Raw genomic sequence first — 26,417 nt, forward strand, 5'->3', positions numbered from 1 at the left:
TAAGATGTTGAATCACCATTTCTTTCCCTAAACAGTGTTCTTTGTTGTTCTTTTATCAGTCGCCCTCTTTCTTCTCGTTAAACAAATGATGAGTAGAAACCATTAGACTGCATGGCTCCAATCTTCATCAGGAATGAGAAGAGGAGGAACGAATCAGTGGTGATTATCTCATAGTCCCTTTCTTCCCTGTAGCCGTTTCAGGGCACCTGCTACCAGCTCCCACAATGCCACTCGCTGTTCTCCCAGCAGACTCCGGCCATTAATTCCAGATTAGCCAAGTGACCTGGGCAGAATCCCCTGCCTGGAAGCTGGTGTAAAATTTGGAAACAAAATGCACCAGCATTAAAGGAGTATTTGGCAGAGGGTAATAAAGCAAAGTCCCACTGTCTCCAGGCATCTGTCCTTTAGCCGGATATCCAGAAGAGGAGGTCAGGCAGTCGCCCTGACAACGGAGAGACCCTTCTAATAGGATATTCTCTTTTCCGCTGCTTAGTGTGATTAGGGTTGTCATATGGTCATGATAGTTAAAAATGTGTTAAATGTAACAAGTTATTTTTATAATAGAACTACTAATGGTGTGTAATAATTATGATATAATATGATTATGAAAAAAATCATTTTAATGTGAACAGAATACAAACCTAAAAACGAATATATATTAGAGTATTATTTACCACTAGAGGGCAGTAAATCTTCATTAATAGAGATCTTTGTTTTAGTGAATTGGATTGTATTAAAAAAAAAGGAAACTCATTAACCCTTTAATGCCTCTGAACTCTGAACCTCTCACACCTCTTTTTTTTATTCCCTCATTAAAATCTGCAAACGAAGTAACTATATGGATAGTTACTTCATAGAATATGTGTCTGGGGCAGGGTAAAAAGGGAATGTTGCTTTATCTTACTCATATTTGTCTTTAAATGTGTTGCCAAAACTTTTTGTCCAACAATGTATTGACACTCTTCTGACACCAGAGGGCACCCATACCACAGCCGATGCCTCCCCTTATCTAAACCATTAGGGCTTTAAGATGTGACCAAGAGTACCTATTTGTCTGTAATAAGTGTTTACATGCTCTCAGAATCCTTGAAGCATCTGTCAGATAACCAATTGCTTATCTCATACATGTTTGTTTATTCTGACTGTCTTGCATGTACATACATGACAAATGATGTTCAGCACCAATGAACTGTGTTGACAGAGGGTTCAGATTTCACCCTGCACAACCCCCATCACCCCCTCGCACCCCACCCCTCTTTACCACCCACCCAAAGCCCCAGTCAGTCACCAGCGAGCAACAGTCAATGCAAAAGAGTGGAATTGGGCACAAAGGCAATGGAGGAAAGTGGGGTGGGGGGCTGCTATCCGGGCTTTCGGGTCGGGGCAGAGGTGCATTAGCGGGAGGGCTTCTCACTGAGAGCACTTAACGGGCTAAGAATGCTGGGAGGAGGCGGCAGCCGCTGTGCCGAAGAAAGGCCGCAAGTACAAAGACAAAGTAATAGGCATGTGTTTTTGCTGTTGTGCCCTACTTTGAAAGCTTTACAGTACTTTCTTTCCGATATGGATCGCATTGTATTGAAATAATCCACATCCAACAGGACCCATATGGCTCGGCCATTTACTGAACAGATTGCACGCTGCCGCCGAGCCCAGGTGCTAATCCTTGGCTTTTTAAGTCGCACACGGAGCCCAGACCCCATTAACAGGAATGCGCCATGTGCTGATGGGCCACATTTCTTCGGGCAGCGGAGGCGGCGGCGGCGGCATAACAAGTCTCCGCTTGACTGGCAGCTTGGCTGATTCCCCACATGAACAGCTTCTCTTATTGATTCCCCTCCAATGCCTAATTCTATTAATCAGAGCAATTTCCCTGTGGGCAGTGGTTTATTTCCGTCATCAAATGCCTGATGAAATCTTTAGACACTGCGAATTAGGGCCAATCACAACAAATAGCTGATAGTGTTAACAAGTCACAAGCTGCGCGGATGCGGCGGCCCCCTCTAATTTGGAAGCGAGTGAGGTGATAATGCAGTGTGTCATCCTTTTGTGGGCACGCATTAATGCTGCTGCCTGAGATGGCAATTGACGGCAAATCGACTCTTTCCGACGGTACAGGAAGGAGATGAAATTGGGGTGATGCTGAAAATAAAGAACATTGACTGGCAAACTGTGGAGCAACTGTGGCCTTTAATCCATTATTGTTCCTGACGGGGAGGGCTTAATGCATTTCCGTCTTAGATTGCATTTGCATCCCGGCCTTCCTTCTCTCCCCCTCTCTCTCTTCCTGTCACGCTTTTGACCGTCTCCCCGTTTAAACCTGTTGCCTCTAGGACGCTATAACATTAACGTCTCTGCTGATTGGCCCTAATTGATTTGCGCTGCAGGGTTTCGGGTAGCGCACGAGGGAGATTAAATGTGCGAAGCGGAAAAAAGCAACATTCTGTGAGCTTTTTTTTGTTCTTTTTCTTTCATAATGTCATTTAGATGCCAGAGGCAAACCAGAGGCAGAACAAGAAACAAAAAGCCCTGTTCCGAACAGACAAGAATAAGAAATGATGAGTCTTGTGGCATTATTTTTGCTCATATCCACTAGACATATTGGTTTGGCTCGAAGAAGCCATTTCTGAAAGGGCTGTCGTCAATCAGAAAGGAATGTTTACATACCCAGGAACGTATAGGCCAATATGTTCTGGGAGGCAAATACAGCCATTCCAATTTGCCGTGTAATAAATTTCCATAAAATATGGATCTGCGGCGAATTGACACCGGGCTCCCCGGGACATTCGGTTGCGTTACGACATTAAGATATGTATGCATACTTGTACAGCATGAACCTTTGCTCAAGCATTTCCGATGTGCGCGCCGGTCCCTTATTCGCCCGCGGGGGCCGCCTTTGTAATAAGCTATTGCTTATACATCACGCAAAAGAAACATTGGAGAGAAAAAAAATAAAAAATGAAAGAAAGAAAAGCAATCTACCAAAGACCAAGCGGGCATTTCATTTCCTGTGTATATTGAGTGGCTCCAGATACATTGTGGGTGACGGGCGAGCTTTAGAAATGATTAAACGGAGAATGAGAGAAATATACACAGGTCCTGGCCCTCATTTGGACATACATACGTTTGCATTCATTGCCGGCGGAGGGGGTTGGCAGCTCTGCTTTGGCATGCTCCTGCTTCCCCGCTACACGCTGCGAGGAGGCAACAGCTGTTCATTTGGTGCTGCCTGCACCTTTCTTGACCCCATTTTCCGTCTGTGCGGTAACAGAGACAGAGGAGGAATTAGTTTTATTACTTGCTCCCTGCTGCAGCCTGTCTATCTGTGATTCTGCCCATATTCCGTCCATTACGGTTGCCCCTCTCTCTGATTAGCCTCAACACACTCACTAACATGCCAAATCACTGCTTCACGCCCCAAGTTCTTCCCAAGGAAACCCGAGGATACACAGTCTCTTTTTTCACCGAGCACCTGTGTGTGCACCACCTAGAATGGCAAACAAGCTATTGATATCCCTCCCCACTTCCATCTCATGTTCTTGCCCTTTTATATATGTAATAAGACAAAATAAGAATTGCAGATAAAAACATGGTAGGTGGGATGATGATTTTAGAGATTTTACTCCATGCCTTTGTTGTTGAAATCTGTTACTGAATAGGTACGAAATATGCATTGTTGATGGATCGCATTGTATTGAAAGAATTCTGTGAATATATGTTGCCACGCAAACTCATTAATGCCTCCAGTTTAACAGCATAAATAATAAATGTCATAATAACTGACATGAGTTCAGATCATTTTTTTTACATTGCATAAAATGGGTGAAACGGCATGCAATCCTTGCCAGTGCAGCCCTTATTGATTAAGCCATAATCTGAGGAAATGCATTTCAAATACATATCCTTTTTTTAATATTCACTCATACACAAAGGTTTCCTAAGTCATATTGATTGTGTGCTGATTTAAAAGTACCTGAAGCAGGGTGTCTCTAATCCAACGGGTCTTTTAAAAATCACCTGGCCAGACAAATGGGGCCTTTTAAAGGAGTATAATGTGTTCTTAAATTATTTTATTGATGGCAAGTAGGATGGCCTCCACAGGTACCCATACAAACTGACTTAACATGCTGTGAAAGGGTCAATTTGTGCTCCATTTTCCATTTCTTCATTATCTGCGTTTAACGTCACGCTGGGCAGCTCAATAGGGTCTCAGGAAACCTCCAGACTGCTTGCATTTAGCACTGCCTTTTGCCTTCTCTCTCCAAATTAATAAATGTTTTAATTGTTGGGGATATTTCTGCTCTTAAAGGTTTATTAATACATTTATTCAGGTGCCTGGTAGGTGTCAGCATATTAAACACATCATTAAAGTGATGGTAGGTGCATCATTTAAGGTGTCAGCCTCTCTAAATGATATAATTTTCCAGCTATGGACAAAGCTAAGAATTCCAGTCTGGTTAGATCTGTAGACGGGGGCCACAGAAATGGACATGGTCTGCATAATATGGAATATTGCACCCATGTGTCTTCCCCATTCCCTTAATAAAAATAATCTGGGAAATGGAGCAATTTCTGGAAAGTGGCAAATTGTTTGAGCATAACAACAACAATAATGATCCTAATATTATCACAGTTTGAATTAATATTGAAAAAATATTTATAGTCACATTTATATTCATGAAATAAAACCTAGTACTATAAATATGTAAGTGTTGTACATGTTTCTTGTACATCATTCCTATGTTGTTTTATAGTGCTTATGTGTCTGTATTATACTAGAATGGTTTTTGCAGTAACCTGGTTATCTGTGCATGTTCACATGTTCTGCTGTACTCTGCAGTATAGAGCCACAGAGCAATTAAAAGTACTACAAATATTAATAATAACAGTAATAATAATAATAATAAGAAGAAGAACCTTTTTTTAAAAAATGCCTTATAACCTTTAAAGTGGTGAAATGTTTTTCTGACACCCAACATATATACTGTTACAGAGCACTGGTATTTTCCTCTGCACACAAAATGTGTTCTTAATATAGGCCTCCAGCAATTTGTCTTTTTCCATAAAATGATATCACTTGATACAGGCTGGTGAACTTTATAATAGAAGGTAGAGGAATGTGTCATGAAAAGGGAACAAGACACTTCAATGCAAACATTAGCCAACTAATTAACCAACTGAAATGGTTTTTAAACTGGAGGAAGTTTGTAATGTGCTGTTATTTCTTATTATGGCAAGTTTTAAATGCAAAATGTTATTTTATTACTTTGTGAAAGTAAATATACAGAGTAAATGTACATTAATAAGCATGAATATGCCAAGTTTCACGATAGTGATTGAGACCTTAATCTGCTGAAGTGTATGAGTTAAAGCACTCCATGACTGTCATGACTACGGACTTACGGGGGAAGGAAGCGCAGAGGTGTGACATGCTGGGAAGGGGTTTTATTATAACAAACAATACATAAATACAAATAAACAATGGCGCGGTGGCCGAAAAGGATTTTAACACAGGGGAGAACTAAAACTAACCCGTATGTGTGTGGCGATTGCCAGAACTGAAAATACACATTCACATACGTGCACTAACGTCCACGAAAATGGCGTCCCTTCTGAAGGGGCGGAAATGTCCAGCCTTTATGCGCAGTCAGGATTGGCCACCGGTGATGAGCCCAGCTGCAGTCAATCCTGCATCTTTCCTTGCACCGCGCAGGGAGGTGGTCCTGGAGCCTCCGGCGACCGTTCCAGGCACCCCAGGCTGGTGCCTTCTGGGACCATGCACTGCACGGCCCTGGTACCAAGGGGGGGGCATTGCCAGACCATCCAGCTAGCCCCTTCTGCGTCCGTTGGGACAAGCAGGCCCTCTTCCTGCCTGTCCCAACTGGGTCCTCATGCCTACCCGGGGGCTCTATGGCGCTGCACCCCTCTGGAGGCAGACACAGGTCCATGCCTGGCCCGCCCTCCTCACTGGCTACCGGAGGACCCAGCTCCATACCTTCCCTACCTCCCCTCCCCTCAGGAGGAGCCCCCAAATAAAAAAAATTATTTGGGGGAGCACCCCCCCCCGACTGGCTTAGGGGTACCTTGGGGCTCGTCCACCTCGTCTTGGACCAGTGCAGTCAGGTTAGGAACTCCCTCCCTGGGGTTCGGCTCCGTCGCTGGGTTGCCATCTGGTGTGGGCGACATACGGACACAAATGCCACGCACACACAGACAGAGACAGACAGAAGAGAGGGTTGTCTGGCTCCCTCTCTGGGCTCTCCGGGACCTCCTCAGGGGGCACAGCCAGGATCTCAGGAGGAGCGACCTTCTCGTCGCCCGCCAGTGCTGAGTCTTCTTGCCCCGGATCCTGACTGGTACTGGATGTGGTGGAGGGGCAGAGTTCGATCCCTGGCTCAGGCCCTGGCCGATCAAACTTTGCCCTCAGTCTCGACAGGAAGTCCCAAAAACTCCTTCTGCCTGTCTCTCCCTGCTGCCAGAGGGCTGCGCCCCAGCCCCATGCTGACCCAGACAGACACGCGAGGATGGTGGTGATCTCATCCGTGTCTGCTGCCCCACTGAAGGGTCCCGGGACCATTGGGCTGTCCCACACGGGGCTGGGCTCGTGGGTGGAGATGGTGGTGGGTGTGTGGCGTGGACGTCTTCTCCAGCAGGCGGGGGCGCTGGTGCTGCGCTGCCATTCTGCTGGGGAACGTCCGGGCGAACGGAGCTGGAATGGCGGATTCCCTGCGAGGCAGTCCCGGCAGCGCAGTTGCTGGCTGGCGACCTCCCGTCGCCCTCTTCCACCAGCTGTCCCCACACTGCTGGGAGGGACGTGGGTCTCCACAGATGTGTGGTGATTGCCAGAACTGAAAATACACTTTCACATACGTGCACTAACATCCACGAAAATGCAGTCCCTTCCGAAGGGGCGGAAATGTCCGGCCTTTATGCGCTGTCAGGATTGGCCACCGGTGATAAGCCCAGCTGCAGTCAATCCTGACAATGACAATTTTTTTCGTTATCTTCAACAAAATTAATGATGAAATATCTTTTTAATCGAACCTTTTTGACATGAGGAAGACAAGACACAACAAAAATGCTGGTGATGTGATAATAACTACAGCGAAAAATTTCATGTAATGTTGTTGACGAATAAAAACAAGACTAAATATGGTTTAGAATATAAAAACTAGACTAAAATGTCTTGGGGCAGTGGGGCATTGGGGAAGTGGTGGCCTAGCAATTAAGGAAGCGGCCCCATAATCAGAAGGTTGCTGGTTCGAATCCATCAAGGTGCCACTGAGGTGCCACTGAGCAAAGCACCGTCCCCACACACTGCTTCCTGGGCACCTATCATGGCTTCCCACTGCTCACCAAGATGATGCATGGTTAAAAGAAGAGGAGACATTTCATTGTGTGCCCCGTGTGGTGTGCTGCAGTGTATCACGATGACAATAACTGGAGGCAGTGGAGGCCTAGCGGTTAAGGAAGCCCCATAATCAGAAGGTTTCTGGTTCCCAATCCCAATCGGCCATGGTGCCACTGAGGTGCCACTGAGCAAAGCATCGTCCCCACACACTGCTCCCCGGGTGCCTGTCATGGCTGCCCACTGCTAACTAAGAGTGATGGGTTAAAAGCAGAGGACACATTTCACTGTGTGCACCATGTGCTGTGCTGCTGTGTATCACAATGACAATCACTTTCACTTCACTTTGTTGACAAAAAGGAAACAACATTTTATTTCCTCTCATTTAATTTTGTTATTATATCACAATTTTTGTTTACTTTATCACCCATCTGGTCGCACATATGATGTCACTTCAATTACACACAATCACTGCATTAATTCGATTCAGGATATTTCTGATGGGTGAAAGATGGCTTTCTTTACAATTCTTGACACCAGGCCATCCTATAAAATTCTTGATGCATTCACACCTCTCTGCTGCCATTCCTGAGCAAGCTCTGCACTGGTGGCACACCTATCCTGCAGCTGAATCATCTTAAGGAGACAGTCCCGGAACTTGCTGGACTTTCTTGGGCACCCTGAAGCCTTGATGTTATTGATCCAATAATTTAGGTCCAATCTCAGTTATATCCTTGCCTGTGAAGCACCTTTTATGCCACGCAATCATGACTGCATGTTTTTTCTTGCAGCACGGTTAACAGAGGAAGAACAATGTTTTCACTGAAATGATCTCAGCAGGTCCTTTTGTGGCAGGGATATACACTGAAATGCAGTGGATATGTTTTTTGGGATCAAGTTAATTTTCATGGCAAAGGGGGATTTTGCAATTCATCAGATCACTCTTCATAACATTATGGAGTATATGCAAATTGCCACAGCTTTGTGAAAAACGATATTTGTGTCATTCTCAAAAGGTATTTTTGAATCTATCAGGTAACAATAATATAATAATAAAATAACGAATTATGAAAAGGGGTTGACTGGTTCTAATAATATTAACTTGTACTATTTTGACTGGGTTAAAGACTAAAACACAATTTTCATTGACTAAAATTAGACTAAAATGTCATCAGTTTTTGTTGACTCGTTGAAATATTCATGTTTAGTCATCAGACATCAGGGGCACAATCTACACATACATAATCTCGTCATGTCAGTGCCTCTTGTAAGATCAGGTCTCAAGGAGGAGTAGAAAATTAGTTAAGGTTTAACAGAACATTTACTTACTGTTAAACCCAGCCAGCAATCTACATTCAACATACATAAATGTACTCTCTTCTCTTCAAAGTTTGGAATTTCCAAATGCTCTGTCAATCTTTTGATATACTCTGAGTGAGATAACTTACTATTCCCCTTACTACTCTGTCACATTCCAGAGAAAGATAATCCATGCGCACCAACTCCAAAGGACGGCTGGTTTTTATATTCACCAGGGGGGCTCGTCTTTCAGCTTGCGCCTTTTTCCGAATACACCCCTCACCAATTATGACCTTTTCACTGATGCATGGCCAATAGAATCGTCATGAAGATTCTCCAATACAGTCTTCCTGAGTTTCGTTGGAAGGACTAGTTGCTGGAAAGGGTGACCTTGATATATATACTTATTTGTACAAGACCCCATTTAAAATGATGAACTGATCCATAAACATCAGCTAAACATCTTTATCTTCCCGGCACCTTAATCTGTATTTGAGTCATTTTCCTGCCTTCAAAATATCTACTATCCTTCTAATGGCTGGATCTTGTCGTTGCTCACTTGTCCAATCATCAAGTGACTTTTCCGGCAACATACTAGACCCAAGGATATCGGTTTGACAGATCTCTGCAGGAATTGCAGAGTTCTTAATTGCCAGACATTCAACTAGTTAATGTATGTGGGTTGTGTCTGATCTCATATCTGGTGCTGATACACACTGATGCCTCTGACACAATTTTCGAGTAGATCTTTATGAATCTCCGGTAATATTCAACAAATCCCAGGAAAGACTTCAGCTCTTTTGTTATTGGGCCTTGGCCATGTCGTCAAAGCAGCTGTCTTGGCTAGGTCCGTCTCCACCCCCTTTGCAGATACCACGTGCCTGAGGTATTTAACAGATGTTCTAAAAAATTTTCATTATTTTTGGGTGAAAGTTTTAAGCCAAAATATTTTAATCTATGGAGAACAAGGGGTAATCAGTCCTCATGTTCTTCAAGTCAGGAATTCAGTTCAGGAGGAAGAAGGTTTTCTAAAATTTTATGACGCTGCATATCTACAGGAGTTTTATCTTGAATCATGAGGTCAACATGAAGTGACCATGTCTGAAAATCAGCTTCATCTGGGGATTTAGGAAGTGTTCGTAACAAAGGACAAAGGCACTTGTGTTATCATCCCTTATGACATGGTCCACAATGATCTTCTGAACATCGAGTGGGTTTAGAATGTCACTGCTTGGTTGGCTAACTCCAGCTGAACTGGGCTTTAGCTGTTGGTGTGTTTGATTGGTGTGCATATAGAAAAGCTTTTGAGCTAGGTGGGACTTATTGCATGGCTTATAAATTAAGGGGGTCCTACCGTTTTCAGAATCAGTTTCATTAGCAGAAGTTGAGCTGTCACTGGAAAATCTGAAAGGCCTTCTATGGCTGGGGACACTTTAAGAATAGGGGTCCCTTTATACGCTCTATCCACACGCCACATAATGCCAGGGTCACTTATACTAGGAAGAGTTTGTGGTATATCGGGTACCAAGTTCTTGACAAATTGTACAAGAGCTTTAACACCATTCTCTTGTCCTGTCTGTTGAATCCTGAGGACCTTGTTCACAGACCAATAAACTGAGCAGAATTCTGTAATTTGTTCATCAGTGATAAATGAAGTGATAGGGTTAGGGTTACAACTAAAGGTGGGCATAGATTAATTTTCTTTATCTAGATTAATCTCACTGTAATCTTGGAATTAATCTAGGTTAATCCAGAGTAATCTAAATTAATCTAGATTAATCTATATTTTAGATTAATCTAGATTAATCTAGATAAAAATGGCTCATTTGAATTCTGCCGAAGGCATTCAGAATATGTGTGTTACCCAAATAATGACTGTTTCCAAAATGCATCACAAACTGCTTGAGAAAGATGTTTTACTATCCAGAGTAATCGGTGATGAAAATAAATTATGTTCAATAAGATGTACTTGTGTTTACCAACTGTTTATTCAGTTAAATAGCTGCATCCATGTTACCACGTCACGTTTGATGTGGTAATTTCACAGTTCGAAGACTTGTTCTCGCCCCCTACAGTGCAATTCAGCTAGGTATACATCCGCGCTAAAATATCAAGGTGAAAGTCATCATAGTGTAGCGGTTCTTCTTCTGCGTTGTGTAACTTTTTGATTTCGTTTCTTGAACAACAAATGATGAGCTGACACCCAAGAGATTTTCTGTGCAAAGTGTATTCTGTACAAAAAGCAAGGTCGCGTCAGAACATCGCGTCAGAACATCGCGTCAGAACATCGCGTCAGAACATCGCGTCACACATCACATCTTTCTGCACCTCTCTCTACAATATACAGTATTAAAAGAACATAAAAAACATTCACAAAATAACACACATGCGAAATATTCCTTATGTGTACATAAATTAAAATGAAAGAAATAACTTTTTGCACACAAACCCCACGCACCTCACAACTCACGCCATGTGTCCAAGAGACCTGAACCGCGTCTCAAAAACAAAATAAAAGTCTTTAGAAAATAAGAAAATATAAGACACAAGAAAGAAGAAATATACTTATAAATCTAGTGTAACCATTTAACTCCGGCACAATAGCTTGCGCAGTATAGACCCAGCTCCCAACCCAACTTTGTGAATAGATTAACGGCGCTATTTTTTTTATCGCCCGATAAGAGTCTCACGTTAACGCAGCACGTTAACGCAGCACGTTAACGCAGCACGTTAACGCAGCACGTTAACGCAGCACGTTAACGCCGATAATGGCCCACCACTAGTTACAACATAAACAGCTTTTTTTAAGATTACATCATAAGTGTGTTCAGAATCCATGGCTACTTACAACACAACAATTGAAATGAAATTCAATGCAATAAAATATTCAAAAACCCGCTACTCCTCCCTGCTTGCTTGCCAAATTATGCAACAATCTACAGATATATAGTTTCTATAGGAGGTCCAAAGTCCCACTTGTGGAGATGAAAGAAATACAGAAAGTACCCAAATTGAATCAGAGCTCTGTTAACATGTGGCCAATCTCGTTCATCTTCTTCTCCCATTCTTCTCCCGTCTGTGCACACAATCATAGCTTTTTCCCCTGAGCCGCACCACACGGTTCTCTGCTGGGTGGGCATTCTAACAATCATGACAATAATGTATACCTCTCCCGCTCAAAAAATGTGCAACATTCTAGAATGCTAAATCTTTGCAAAGTCTGTGTCCACAGAAGTCCTTACACTTGTTATCTTACCAAACATGCTGGGCAAGAAATTTGGCTAGAAAATAAAGAATTTATGGATTGGCTCACCCAAAGTGATGCAAAACATGCATGTAGAGGATGTGAGATGGAGTTGAGGTTTTGGTATGTTCCATTCAAGCTTCCTGTATTCAACATTTTAAATTCTATAACCCCTTTAAATTAAAAAGCCCTTTTCTGCTTAGCACCCAAACATGATATTGGACATCTGTTTAAACCGGTGATCATGGAAATTCTGCTTTTTGGTCATGGAAAAGGGATTTGAGTTTGAGTAGAAACCCCGTGGAGAGCATCAATCACCAAGGGACCAATGATAACAAGGATACACAGCAGTAGATCAACCACAGCATGACTCCAACCAGAGAAACATAGTATTTCAGAACATCCCTGACCTCAGTTGCTCTAAACTGCTGTGGCTTGATCTGAAGCATATATCTACAGTATACTTACAAACTTTCAGTGACGCAGGAAGTGCAGTTACTGGGGATAAATGACTTGAGTGACAGATAAAACCGCATTCCCTGTAACATTTAAATGTCCCTGCGAGCACTTCAGCTTAATTCAGCTGTCCACGTTTGTAAATGACTCCTCTTCTAGACTCAATTAGGAAGTTGTGCAAAGAAACAGTTGTCACACAATTCACATTCAATAGGCACGTAATCAGGAAGTCCGGTCTGTGAGTCCACCACTGGAGGGGATAATTAAAGAGATTGCCTCATGAACAGGCTAATTACTGACTGTTGGCCCTGATTCTCTAAAGTGGCAAATTTGTTCTTTAGTAGCCGTCATTTTGTGGTCGACAGAGGAACTCCTAGATAAAACAAAAATGGTCTGTCCATTAAGCGCAAATAGGAGACAAGTTGGCTGTTAATGGGGGTGATGATTAAGCTTTTGTTCCCTGACTTTAATGTGCCAGTGCAATTACAGAAAGCAGGAGGTTACGAAAATAATTAAAAGAAAAGTAGTGCTCGACTAATAATGAGGTGACAGTCAGCGACAACATCAATATCACCTGCCCAATATGCTGCCCTTCACATCTCCACAAGACCTCTGACCACCGAATAGGCCACAACATTAAGTCCACTGAGCAATAAAATGAATAACATTGATTCTCTTGTTAGAATGCCAGATGTCAAGAGGTGGAAATAATAGCAAAGGAATGGATAGTTCTTAAAGCTGATGTGTTTTAGAAGGATCAATGGCCCGGGGTAAAAATCTGAGTCACCCTCTACACCACCTAATATATTTAAAAGGCTCAGGAAATGCGGTGAAATCTTGGTGCAGAAAGGGCAAAGATGAAACTCAGCTGTCAATGCCTGTGATCTCCAATCCCTTTGAGATCACAGTCTTAAAATCCATCATGGATATCAGAACAAAGGACTTCAGTAAACCTGCAGGCAACAATATAACTGGCTACTCCATCCACAGGTAAATGTGTAAAGGTATTACCGTGCAAAGATTTACATTTACAGCATTTATCAGCCGCCCTTATCGAGAATGACTTACAATCAATAGTAACAGGGACAGTCCCCCTGGAGACACTCAGGGTTAAGTGTCTTGCTCAGGGACACAATGGTAGTAAGTGCAGTTTGAACCTTCTGGTTCATAGGCGAGTGTGTTACCCACTGTCTGGATTACCAGTGTACTGTTACTACCTGAGGTCCTAACCCATCTCTGATTAAGTCTTGCAAATTGTCTGCCGCAAAAAATCTCTCTCTAAACAGACTCATCAGAGTCATCATCAGAAATGATTTGTTCAGAAAGCCTGCAATCACTCAATTTAAACGCTAAGCAGCGCACAGTCTTGAAACAGCATTGAAGAAGAGCCAAAATTATAATGGAAAAACTTGCTGCTACTGTACACACACACGTTAACTGAAATCAACAGATCCATTACACGTTTTATTAATGAATTCAAGTTCTGATTGCAATTTACAAGGTCCAATAGATTAAGTTAGGATTGTTTCTTATAGTAGCAGGATATTAGTGGGGTAAGAACCTATGACCTCATAGGTTAACTGGTTAATAGGCCACCCTACTAGCACAGCTCCTCTCTGTTCTGTGACGTTCATACACCTTCTTAAGATCGGGAACTGATAGAGATAGAGTTTAAAGGGAGCCAAAGGCCTTGCAGGAGGCAGAACCCAGTCAATCCAGAGTTAACTAGTACCGCACCAATCCTACTGGTGGGGGAGGTGAGAGGTCAGTGTTGGGCCCAACACACAAACATACACTCAGAAGTGGTAAATCATGGATGAGGAACATTTACAATGGTAACAGAGGTAATGGTCAGCGAGCTGTCAAAGCTACATCTGAAAAAGCCACGAGGGCAGAAATCCTTGCAATTCATTAGGATTCTTTTCAAAGGATCAACAGTGTAATTTTCCCCCCAGTGTCCCAGCGGATTAAATGCTGGCTCCTCACAGGCCTGGAAACATGTTACTTCTTCTTGTCTCGGCAGATGAGACCATGTGCCCTTTTTCTTCTTGCTCACTTGGGGGATGGAACGACCAGTGAGAACTCAATTAGCAACATGTCTCCCCAGACAGAAGTCCACGCAGGGAGCCTGCCGCTGTGGACTCGTCATGTGGAGTGGCCGAGGGAACGAGAGCGAGCAGAAGAGGGAGGCATCTGCTCCAGATTTGCCTAATTGAGATTGACTTGAACAATTATGGGCTAATAATGCCTTTTGATGGGAAGCTGTCATCGGGTCGGTCGGGTCAGTGGACAGTGAGTGTTGGTTAAGTAGTGGATACTGAGTCCTTCATGAGACCCCGTGAGACCAAAGGACAAACATGGGTGGAATTAATAGGGAAGATAAGACAAGAATAAGGAGTATTGTTCTGAGGGCGGAGGACAATTGAATGATTTCCCATGGATGTGTTTTCCTATATTTTTAATTAATTCTAAGTTAATTACATTGTTATGTATGTTTTAGAGACATGAATGTTGTCATTTTGTCTTTTGACCTGCTAGTACGGAACATGCAATAGACATATTGTAAGCCAGCTCTATAATCCCAGATGTAATAGATAATAAAAGCTGTGTAACAAAGAAAATCCATCTGCAATCTAACTGAGAAATGTTTTCTGAAATTTCCAAAAAATCCAAACATTACACAAGTGCAGAAAGGACTACATGGTGGCAAAAAGAAACAAAGCCTTAAAACAAAGCCTTATTATACCACAGTACAAGGCTGGACATAATTCTGAGTTACTGACTGTCAGATGTGCTCATACCTGCAATATATTTAATACCTGTAGTTATTCTGAAATGAAACATCACAGTGGACCAGCGTTATCTTACAGCTTTATAATTATTTTACAGAATACTGAGCAAACATTATATTAATATTAAACATACACACCACATTAAACTCACTTTCAATAATGGAAATAAATACATCCATTATAATCTTTGAACCTTGTCATCCGTTTTTTTTTTTTTTTTTCTCTAATGAAAAATATATATATATATTTTCATGTTCGGAAACATGAAAAGGACAAAAAAACTTTGATGGCAGACTCCAGGCAACTTTTAAGCATGTACCCATCAATCATTATTACCTGTAATGATGTGTCCATTTTGACACTTGAGAATCGGTCGCAGCAAATAACCAGGGTGAGGAGGGATGCCCAGCGGGACGCAGCTTTTCCCTGATATAATTTGTTGCTGAAAATTACAAAACAGAGGCAGGAATAATGTGCGAAGTCAAGTTTAGTGAGAGAGAAAATAGAAAAATTTAGGCCTGTGAGCCACCTTAATGGATATCCTTGCAGCTGGCAGAAAATAGGACCCAATAATGTGTTCTTAATGTCTGCCAGCCATGGTTCGGAGAATGTATCAGGAGAAATGTCCCCCGTCATTTCTACAAGCAATCACTTAATGGGAGCAGTAAATCTCGACAAAATGGACATGCACTGATCTATTTCGAGCTTTGGCAGATGGGATGAATTTTTAGCTCTAAAGGAGAGAGAGGAAAAAATGGAAAGGCTTGCAGAAAGAGGAAAGGCACACAAAAAAAGCAATCCTTTAGTCCCCTAGTGTAGGTAATGTTTGTGTATCACTAAAGTGCAGACAGTGACAGGAATTTCAATTATTTAATTATGGAGAGAAAATGAAAAGACTTAAGTGTTGTGATTTCTGCAGGCTTTCATAGATCAATCTAATGTGCGCTCACATTGGAAATCAACCAAAATGGAAGAGGGAAAAGTAAGGCAGCGTCTTCGTAAATCACGCAATTAAAATGGCAAATTAGTTTCTTGATATATTCATTTAAGTGGTTAAGTGGAAGGGTTTTATTCCATCTACACAGTGCTGTCTGGCAGACAAGGGGGGCAGCATCGTCTGCATGCTCTTTTGATTAAGGCCACGGCTTAAATGCCGAGGAAAGCGCTGAAAGCACTTGCTCCGCAAATTAGCCATCCGAAGGCTTCAAAATGAAATTCTAAAGAGTTGATTTAGGCATTTAGGGGGAATGCGACTGGCAACTTAAAGGATTCAGAAACATTTTGCCCGGCTGCATTCATTAGATTTGAGAGGTCACAGCCGAAACAGGCTGTGCAGTGTGCCATTATCAGAGAAAAAAGGCTACTCGGAGACGCATAGTGGAAAAGAAATGAAAGAAAATAAAATAGAGCATTTGGTTTGATATGAAGTTTAACCTTTGTATTATCAAACGGACAAATGACCTAAAAGCGATTATAAATCTAGATGTTGGTTTATGAGTTTTACCACTTTCAGGTTTAACGATTTTATCTTTAGTTCATTAAAAACAAAAGGATTGCATTTTTTTTTATGTCCGTCACACCAACATTGAGGGATTAATGCTTGTTTCCAAACACCAATATATATAAATGGAAAGGACCATACACAATACCATTCATTGTCAACGATAGCTATTTACTATCTTCAGCATGGTTTTAATGATACATTACTGCTCCTTATTGCCAATATGTATGCTGATCAACATGCACATGGACTTGGAAGCATACAAATGATTTATATATGTGATTCTATAAAGGTTTAGATCACTTCCTATATTAATTTTATTTTATGTTATGGACAAATAAAGAAACATAAATGCCTATTTAGATATATTTCTGCTTTACTAGGACCCACAAGGTATCCAAATTTGGCAGAAGGCAGAGAACAAATGAGTAAACCTGCTGTGAAATGAGTAATGCACTAATACACTGATGCTTGTAAAGCCCTGTATTAATGTGTGTATGTGTGTGTATTTGAGTGTATGTGTGCAGAACCGTAAATGTGTGCTTTCCATAACAAAATTCATCTTTGAAAAGCCAGATGTATTTGTGGCAGAATTGCTCTTCCATTGCTGAGATATATCGTCCACTTTGATAGCACAGGATGATATCAAATGCCCTCCTGGCGGCACAGTTGAAATGGAACAGAATAGGCGGTGGTCTATAAAAATGAAGTTAGAAGTAAGTACAGCACTCACATCTTTTGAAAAAAAAGAAAATCCTCTCCCACTGCATTTTGTACTCGTCAATTGGTCTGAGCAACTTGCTCTAATGCATGTAATGGACCCAGTCGCATCCTTTCATCTTCAGGTTGCTATGTTCTTGACAAGAGAATGCCTTCCTGGAGAGGAAAATAATTCATAACGGACATGAGGGCAAGCCAAAACAAACCTTAATTTTTTCCATCGCAGAATACTTTGTGGACCACTGGCATGTGCGCATATTAAAAATAAATAAATAAATAAATGTCCGATTGCCATTTAAGATTAAAAATGTGATGTGGGTCGCTGAGGTGCAGTCCGCGAGCTGTGAGCAGGGCAGGTCAGGGCATGGTGTGGTACATGACATGAGGGTTTTGGACACACTTAGCATCATGGAAATGCACCGGTGGAAGACGATGGTGCTTCAGAACTCAGGGCTCTTTGATGAGGATGATGAATCCATGCTGAACCTGGGCAGTTGATGTAGATAGATGTGCCACATTTGAACATGTTGTGATTGGCTTGGGCTCTTAAGCATCTGTGTCAGTAGTCATTTTCATAAAAATATGCTAAATATCTTTCATATCGTTTTTATTCTTATGTATACTCTTTATTTTCCCCCCAAGATGTATATATCTAACGTCAGATGGGACGTTTAAAAACTGTACATTTCACTCGACGTTGTTTCTGGTAATAAAATCCAAGTTCTCGGTCGCGGCAGTAGCCCTAATGTTTTACGGTCGGCCTCCTCGCCTCTATAGAGATGTCAGCCCCGTACGCTGAATGGAAAACATCCAGTCATCACTATCACTTCAACCTGCAAGCGCTGGACATTTTCGTTTTTTCAGCAGATTCCCATGCCACAAAACGGGTCCCCTCTGATTGGCCTGCATTTGGCCGGTGCCTTTTGTCTCTGGAGTTCGTTTGTTCTTTTCCTTGTTCCCCTATTCACCGGCAAAGCGCTAGCGCCATTAGCCGCTGGATATCTGCCCGTGGTGGTAGTACAGGCCGCTGACAGGCAACCGTACGGTGCTGCACTGCAGAGTCGGTGTTCTTTCCTGGAGTGAAAAAAGGTAGGTCCCCCTATTACTTTTGGAGCCCAGATTTGCCACCAGACAGATTTGGACAACAATGACCGTCAGATTGTGGTGTTTAATCAGGTGGTTGTCATGCCAGCGCACCCCCTTAATCCACACCTCTTTGGCAAGTTACGCATTTATTCAGTTCTTGAAAAAATATTCATGTACCTATGTGATATTTGATGACTGCTGAATCCAAAGCATCAGACTTTGTTGCCTGCAAACTAAGTCGCCCTCTACTGGTTGGATAACAACATGCAGGATATAAACTTCATGAATTCATAGAATTTCATGTGGATCTATGTGATGGTGACTGAAGCAAAACAGTTGACTTTATTCAGGGTAGTATATGAGATCATCTGAAAGTCTAAGCTTTTAAAATACATAAGTGTTTGCTGTATTTGGTTCCAAAGCCCTGTGTAATGAGGCATACGCGGCTTTCTTACCTAAAAGTTAACGTGTCACACGGCAGCCCGCACTGACTGATCTGGTGAGGTGTGAAGCATGCGGGCAAATTCATGATAGTGACCTCTCAGTTCAATCTGGTGAAAATAATGTGTTCATTACAATGCAATTACAGACACTTAGCCCCCTCTGAGTGAAGTGCTGCTCATCTGAGAGCTGAGCTGCTGGCCCTTGATGCTGAGAGAACTCACTGTGGATGTGTGTGTGTGTGTGTGTGTGTGTGTGTTCGTCTGTCTGCAGGTGCAGGATGTACAGCTTCATGGGCGGCGGGCTGTTCTGTGCGGGCATAGGGAACATACTCCTGATTGTTTCCACAGCAACAGATTATTGGATGCAGTACCGACACTCAAACAACTACATGCATCAGGGCCTGTGGCGATACTGCATGCCGGGGAAATGCTTCACTCACACAGACAGCATTGGTGAGGACTCTGCTACACTCTTTTCAATGAAGACTCAAAGTACAATTCTTGTTAATGTTGTTTTACTACTTGGGTGCTGTCAGATCAGTAATGTTAAGCAATTAAAAATCATTTGGATACATTTGTATTTTTAGCTATCAAATAAAAAAAAAAAAAAAAAAACGGCTACCAAAAAAGCATAAAAACACATTAATAATGGATACACTGTGCTGGTCGGAAAGATGACCTTTGACCTTTGTTGAACTCCACCTTTAGCTTACTGGGACGCCACCCGAGCGTTCATGATCTTGTCGCTGCTTGCCTGCTTCTTCGGCATCATCATTGGAATCATGGCCTTTATCCACTACTCATCCTTTGATAGGTTTGATAAAACCTTTGCTGCAGGCATCTTGTTTTTCATTTCATGTAAGTCACTTTATATATTTCATAGCCGTAATAACTACAATCACGAAATAACAGCTTGAAATATCCCATACAATAGGATATTTGTTAATTGATTCGTTGTTGTTGTTGTTTTAGGCTTTTTTGTATTTCTGGCAATGGCTATATACACGGGTGTGACAATAAATTACTATGGAAAGCGCTATGGAAACTGGAGGTTCTCCTGGTCATACATAATCGGCTGGGTCGCAACGGTGCTCACATTCTTTTCAGGTACTTCATCACATGTGTCTTTGTGTGTGTGATGCTGGTGTGCATGCATTACTATATACATATTAATATATAATATATATGAGGGGACACATTTTATATATGTATATAATTGTATATATATTTTTATACACATTATATATATGTATTTAATTCATGTATATAAATAAAAATGTGTTCAGGTATGTCCATGCCTGCATTGTTTCCCCTCATAGATCTAATACAGTATACACTTTTTGCTGTTTTTTTTTTAGGTATGTTCTACATGTGTGCTTATCGGATGCATGAATGCCCAAGAAGTCCAAACACTCATTAGAGGACATTCACGCCATCTTCATGTCAACCCCAACATCACATGACCTCTTTAAGCATGGAATCGATTCAAATAAAGCACAGAGGAGAAGCATCATCCTTTTTTTTTTGCACCACATTTACACGTTGAGCGGTGGGTCCGGTTCATACTTGGGCCACTTTCTTTACTGTTTTACTCAGACGCGAGACACGAGCAGCACTAACTGGCTAATTAAAGGCCGCAATGCCACAGGAGAGCCTGCATTAAATCACGCCGAATCGAGCCAGTGCTCCAGGGACAACAGTGTGGTCCTGGTTCAGATTTGGATTTTATTCAATTCCAGGCACATGATCCGTTGCCCTGAGTGTGGCCCACAAATAACTTCGTTCTTGGTTTTTATTTAATTATTTTAGAATGCTGGAACAGACTAGTAACTAAAATAAGTTAAAAAAAAAAAAAAAAAAAAAAAAACAGTAATAGAAAGAGGACATTGGCATTATTTTATTTTTTTATCATAAAAAATTCTTAATCTCACGTGCGTTCTCTTAACTTCAAAATATCTATCCGAGTTAACCAAGGGCGTCTGATAAATGCTATAAATGTACATGTTAATATGAGTTCTCCTAACCTGTCTATGGTCCTGCAGTGGATACAAATGTCAATAGGTGTAAAGAGTGTTTTGGTCATTCTGCTTCACCGTGCATCTGGAATTTGTCCCCTTATGTGGGTGGTAGTAGCCTAGTGGATAAGACACTCGCCTGTGAAGCAGAAGACCCAGGTTCAAATCCCGCTTACTGAGCAAGACACTTAACCCTATGTTGCTCCAGGGGGGACTGTCCCTGTAACTACTGATTGTAAGTCGCTCTGGACAAGGGCGTCTGATAAATGCTGTAAATGTAAACCAGGTTTTAAAAGGCTCATGTGCGAGGATCCTCCTATTCCAGAGAATCGAAAGAAACTAAGGCAGCAAGTGCGGAGAATAAACCCCCCCCCAAAAAAAAAAAAACAGCTTCATCTCCGAAGAGAAGAGCAGATGAAAAGATAAACAGATTTGACCCAGTAAGATGCGCGGCGACAAGCCTCTTACGCGAGCAAGAGAAAGAGAAGGAACCCGCAGCACTTTAAAGTGACGCGGTGAATTTCGCTTGATGAAATGGCTGCTAAAAGCCGCTTAGACGCCCCGCCCGCCCGCGCGGATTCGATCGACCATCCGCCTAAAGACGATTTCATCACCATTAATTCATTTGCTTTCTCATCTTCCCCCTAAAAGCTACTAGTTACCGCGAGGCCGAAGTAATCGGGCGCGTCTCCATTACGCAGATCACGCAGCCTGACGCACGGCCCGACTCCGGGGCTGAACTTTGACCTCTGCCGAGAACTTCTTGGCCTCTACTCTTACTTCCCCGCGTTTTTTTTTTTTTTTTTATGTGTAGGACGCTTTTTTAAGGCGACGTCAAGTGCCGAGTGCTTATTTCTCTGCCAAAAATGTATATATAAAAACTTGACTCACGGATTTCTACGGAAAGATCACATTCATGTCCACATAGGCGAGAAGGCATCAGGGCGCCATCAGCGCCTGACATTTTATGGACAGAAGGCTGGGCATATCTATACTGCAAGAAGCATGCAAAATTATCTCGTTTAATTCCACTCACAGCAATTAGCAGGTTGGGGTGGCGGTTGCGGCACGAAGCAGGCTCGTGGCTGTTAATGTGACGCAATGAACAGGAAAATGTGCTTGCTTGAGTACTGTAGCTTCTGTGTGCATTACTTATTCGCAAAATAAAAACTCAAACATGCTTTTTGGTGCAGTGGGTGGAAACACTGAGCTGCGGTGAAGCCTCCCATTGGCCTAGTTCATGCACTAGCAGACCGCTTACCTGTTTTTGCTGGAATTTTCCCTCATGTGCGAACCAAACCGGGGAGGTCTACACAGGTTTGGTACACTAAGTTCAAAAATTCAATTGTTCCATTGACGCTCATTGTTATCGCTTGTCCTGAAGAAGGTGGATATTTTAGACGCACGAAAAAGATGCCAGGTCAGTTTGAACATGATTATCTACGTCTGGCTCGTACCTGCAACATAATGAATGTAACTCTGGTTTAAGTACTTGCCACGAATTAACGTTTTAGCCTGAACTGTACCCAGTACAGCAAGGAATAGCTAAAACCACTCAGATTGAAAACAGACAGCTAAAGGTGCTTGTATTTTTTTTTTTCTTCTTTTTTTTGAGAAACGTCTTGGGAAATAATTTGACCTCAAACTAAGGTGAAATAAAAAGAGACCCTCGCTCTATACACCGCCATATCACATCACAGAGAAAAGTACAGATAACAGCCACGACTGGAGGGTAACCATGCTTGTTGCATACCTGTCTGCAGCAAAACATCAAATTGTTCGTACTACAGACACGATTTCTTCCACCGAGGACAAAAAAACGTGTAGAACGTCCCTAGGAGTGTAGGGAAAGCTTTCCTGAGCCAAATAATATTAATTGTTATATATATATATATATTTTTTTGCGTCAACAACTGTTCGTTGCGTTGTTTTAATGTGTTCTTTTTTTTTTTTTTTTTTTTTTTTGCAAATCGTTTCTCTAAAAGTTTTTGCCAAACATTTTCTGGCCGTGCTCGAGCATGCGAACGTGTGAAAATGCGGTTAATATATATATATCAAAATTTTTGTACGGTGTACATCGGCGACTTTTAGTCGAGAGAAAAAGAGAAAGAAAAGGGGATAGGCGGCATCACGTCCCGTTACCGTTTGGACCAATTTGGACCAATTCTCGATCATTCCCCGCTCGCGAGCTCATGCATATTAAGGAGCACGCGGCTCGGCCGCTAATTGAAGGCGGTAATGAATTTGTTGTGCCCACCTGATCGAATGGAAATCCTCTCCGGCGCCCGAGGAGTTGCTACTTCCGCCCTAACATCCCCGCTAATTATCTAATAGCATTGCAGCAAGAATTCTGGCCGGATTAAAACACTTTTGGCGCTAACTGGCATGATTGGAAATGTGATGACAGCCGGATAACAGCAAATTATTGGCGCCGCGGTGGAGATGGAACAGGAGCGCCCACTTGTAGGCGACGCTCGTTGGTTTTAATAGAAAAACTAATAGTCAATTTCTGGAAATGCGAGTGGGTTTTTTTTTTTTTTCATTCCCGCCCCTTCGGCTAAGTGGTTACAGAGGCACGTGACCGAAAAACGTCTCTCATAGACACGAAAAGCATTCGAATTTATATATTAATACTAAATTATAAACCTGCCGTTAAAAAAGCATATCACACATCATTGTGTACAATGATGCCTATTTTAGAATAAAATGGTACTGTGATTCCTGTAGGATAGATAGATAGATAGATAGATAGATAGATAGATAGATAGATAGATAGATAGATAGATAGATAGATAGATAGATAGATAGATAGATAGATAGATAGATAGACGACGAATATATAATTTTATTAAACTCCGCTTGGAATAATGCAACAAGCAATAATATGTCAACAACGGCAATAACTACGATTTCGTTCGTTTGGATATAAATGTATGACTATAAACATGATTATATCGTCAGCATTTCGAAATTAACCCTTTTTTTTCATTTTATTGTGTGCATTGTAACTGGCCCGCGCTCGTCGGTGCTTTTCTGAGCCTTTTGTCAGAAGCTTTCTGTTTTTTTGTCTCTTTTTTTCAGCACCATGGTGAGCGACCCTCCCTCGCCATAATTAATCCATAAAGAACTAATTCAACCCTCCGCCCCGCAGCCCTGCCATTGGCTGCCGGCGCGCGGATCTCGCACCGACTTTCTGCCGCAATAAATAGTAACGTGCGCGGCACCGCGCGTCGCACGCAGGGACACCGACGCTCCTGCTTGGATTTAAAAAAAAAACATTTTCACAATCTTTAAAACAGTAATAAGACCGATAAAAAGAAGAAGAAGAAGAAATGAATCTGAACTACACGTCTCCGGTTCCCCAGATGCCCGCGCAGCGCTCCACGTCCTTCTTCATCGAGGACATTTTACTGCACAAGCCCAAACCCCTGCGGGACGTTTTCCACTCGCCCTTCTCCAACTCCTTCGCGTCCCGGATGCCCCTGCTGGAATACGGATACCCCCTGATGCCCACCCCCATCCTGGCGCCTCACCCTCACCATCCTCTGCACAAGCCGGAGAACCACCCCTACTTTTTCACTTCAGGTAAGGGCAGAGAACGTCCATCTGGCACAAAACGGCAAACTTGCAGATTTTTATACAACTTCTCTGCATCAGGAATAAATGTATCGAATATTTACCGAATAATCGACTGATTGGCCTCAAAGGCGAATGATGTCAGTGAGCAATGATCGATCCGAGTTGTGACGTGACGTTTTAACGTGAACGGCAGGCATGCAGGTCCCCGCCTTGTTCCAGCACCACCCGGAGCTGCCCGGGAAGCACTGCAGGCGCAGGAAGGCCCGCACCGTCTTCTCCGACTCGCAGCTCTCCGGCCTGGAGAAGAGGTTCGAGATCCAGCGCTACCTGTCCACACCTGAGCGGGTGGAGCTGGCGACGGCGCTCAGCCTTTCCGAGACGCAGGTGGGTGTCAAAAAAATACTCAAAACAGGGGAGCTTTTCGGAGCGCTTCGTTCGTTTTACGCACGCCACGCGCGCAATTTTACGCACGTCGTTTTATTCCGGGCGAGTCGAGTAAAACGCTGCTTTGCTCCCCCAGGTCAAAACCTGGTTTCAGAACAGGAGGATGAAGCACAAAAAGCAGCTGCGGAAGACGCAGGACGAGCAGAAAGCCCCCGGCGACCTGGCGGAGAACTCGAGCGAGGGCGGCGCGGAGGCGGCGAAGGGCGGCCTGAGCCCCGGCGCGTACACGCTGGACGGCAACGACGACGACGACGACGACGACGACGTGGACATCGAGGACGACATCTGCTCCCCCGACCATCTACTCTAATGCAAGTGGCGCCGTTTTTACCTCAAATGTACATATAGCACTTCATGTCTTCGAGATGTGAAATTATAAATATATGACTTTTTTTTATGTAAATATTTTTTTCCGGCGCTTGTCATGATTATAAGAATACTGTTAACAAAGCTCATGTGAATGTTACCCTTGCGGCATTTTTAAAAGGACTGGAAGGATATTCATGATTGTATTATGATTATTATGATTATTATTATCCACTGCATTTGTACATTGTATATTGTAATAACGTAAATACTGTAAAGACGACCTGTAAATGATTTCATAGTTATTTTATAATTGCGTTTAGCACTTGGCCAGGATGGAACCGTACATCGCGCGCGAAAATGTCCTTCTCTGCTGAATAATTTGTCTTCTATTAAATGGTGAACATCGCGGAGTTGAAAAGTGCCGTTATTTCACCCGGTCCTTCCGTTGATTATTTAGCAGACAGGAATATTTATATGTTAACTTCACATTACAGTTACATTCGAAAACGAAAAAAGGCATCCTGGACAGCTGATTCAGTGAATTGAGGATTTTACGATCAGTTCGATCGTCGGCCACGTTTTTTTTTTTATCATGATGGAGTAAGATACCACATTTTACCCTTTTAACCCACTGGTCTCTCAAGACCAAAATGGCATTTGAACCTAAAGGATGTCTGTGATGCAAGACAGGAAGATTCACCTTTTATTTCACTTATTTTAATTGTTTCATATATTTAGCGCTCAGCTTTCTTGGGTATATATTTGAATGGAGAAAGCATTTTCTTCAAAATCCTATAATATTATTAGCAATTATAATGTCACTATTATTATTATTATTATTATCATTATTATTATAAAGACAATTCGAAATATTTACAGTAAATAGACGATGATGGATTTAAATGGACGATATTTGCAGGGTGAGGGGTTTAAATAATTCCTTCGAACTACGGACTCAATCCCATGAAGGGCTACCAATGAGGGCTTTTCCAAATTCTTTTGAAAAAGACACATTTTTCATATTTAGCATTATTTTTTATTTATTTGAGGGTCTGGGAAGGGTTTCCAGGTTTCTTCCTGCCAAAGCTTCGCGTCGAAATACAGGAGCAGCGACGACGTTTTCGTTTAAAATGAATAAATCTACATATATATATATTTTAATGTTTCGGTATTAGATACAAATT

The 26,417-nt window shown here is 42.3% G+C and overlaps 2 protein-coding genes across 2 annotated transcripts; both read left to right on the top strand.

Annotated features, from left to right (window-relative positions):
- Nucleotides 1-18,316: 18,316 nt before the first annotated feature.
- lim2.1 (lens intrinsic membrane protein 2.1) lies at nucleotides 18,317-20,542 on the top strand. Its single transcript, XM_028984399.1, has 5 exons — nucleotides 18,317-18,446; nucleotides 19,158-19,339; nucleotides 19,595-19,744; nucleotides 19,859-19,993; nucleotides 20,245-20,542. The coding sequence occupies exons 2-5, from the start codon at nucleotides 19,165-19,167 to the stop codon at nucleotides 20,304-20,306; spliced, it is 522 nt and encodes a 173-aa protein (XP_028840232.1). The 5' UTR covers nucleotides 18,317-18,446; nucleotides 19,158-19,164; the 3' UTR covers nucleotides 20,307-20,542.
- A 3,604-nt stretch (nucleotides 20,543-24,146) lies between these two features.
- On the top strand, nucleotides 24,147-25,555 carry bsx (brain-specific homeobox). Its single transcript, XM_028984618.1, has 3 exons — nucleotides 24,147-24,486; nucleotides 24,674-24,864; nucleotides 25,001-25,555. Exons 1-3 carry the CDS (start codon nucleotides 24,234-24,236, stop codon nucleotides 25,232-25,234), a joined length of 678 nt encoding a protein of 225 aa, XP_028840451.1. The 5' UTR covers nucleotides 24,147-24,233; the 3' UTR covers nucleotides 25,235-25,555.
- Nucleotides 25,556-26,417: the final 862 nt, after the last annotated feature.

This window comes from Denticeps clupeoides, chromosome 6 (genome assembly GCF_900700375.1).
Source record: "Denticeps clupeoides chromosome 6, fDenClu1.1, whole genome shotgun sequence".
Lineage (NCBI taxonomy): Eukaryota > Metazoa > Chordata > Actinopteri > Clupeiformes > Denticipitidae > Denticeps > Denticeps clupeoides.

What these genes read in the sequence shown, in the direction of transcription:
- lim2.1 (XM_028984399.1), top strand. Translation starts at nt 19,165, where the DNA reads ATGTACAGCTTCATGGGCGGCGGGCTGTTCTGTGCGGGCATAGGGAAC. An exon ending in CATCTTGTTTTTCATTTCAT is followed by an intron (nt 19,745 to 19,858) that starts GTAAGTCACTTT and finishes TTGTTGTTTTAG; the next exon opens with GCTTTTTTGTATTTCTGGCA. An exon ending in GGTGCTCACATTCTTTTCAG is followed by an intron (nt 19,994 to 20,244) that starts GTACTTCATCAC and finishes TTTTTTTTTTAG; the next exon opens with GTATGTTCTACATGTGTGCT.
- bsx (XM_028984618.1), top strand. Translation starts at nt 24,234, where the DNA reads ATGAATCTGAACTACACGTCTCCGGTTCCCCAGATGCCCGCGCAGCGC. An exon ending in CCCCTACTTTTTCACTTCAG is followed by an intron (nt 24,487 to 24,673) that starts GTAAGGGCAGAG and finishes CGTGAACGGCAG; the next exon opens with GCATGCAGGTCCCCGCCTTG. An exon ending in TCAGCCTTTCCGAGACGCAG is followed by an intron (nt 24,865 to 25,000) that starts GTGGGTGTCAAA and finishes TTGCTCCCCCAG; the next exon opens with GTCAAAACCTGGTTTCAGAA.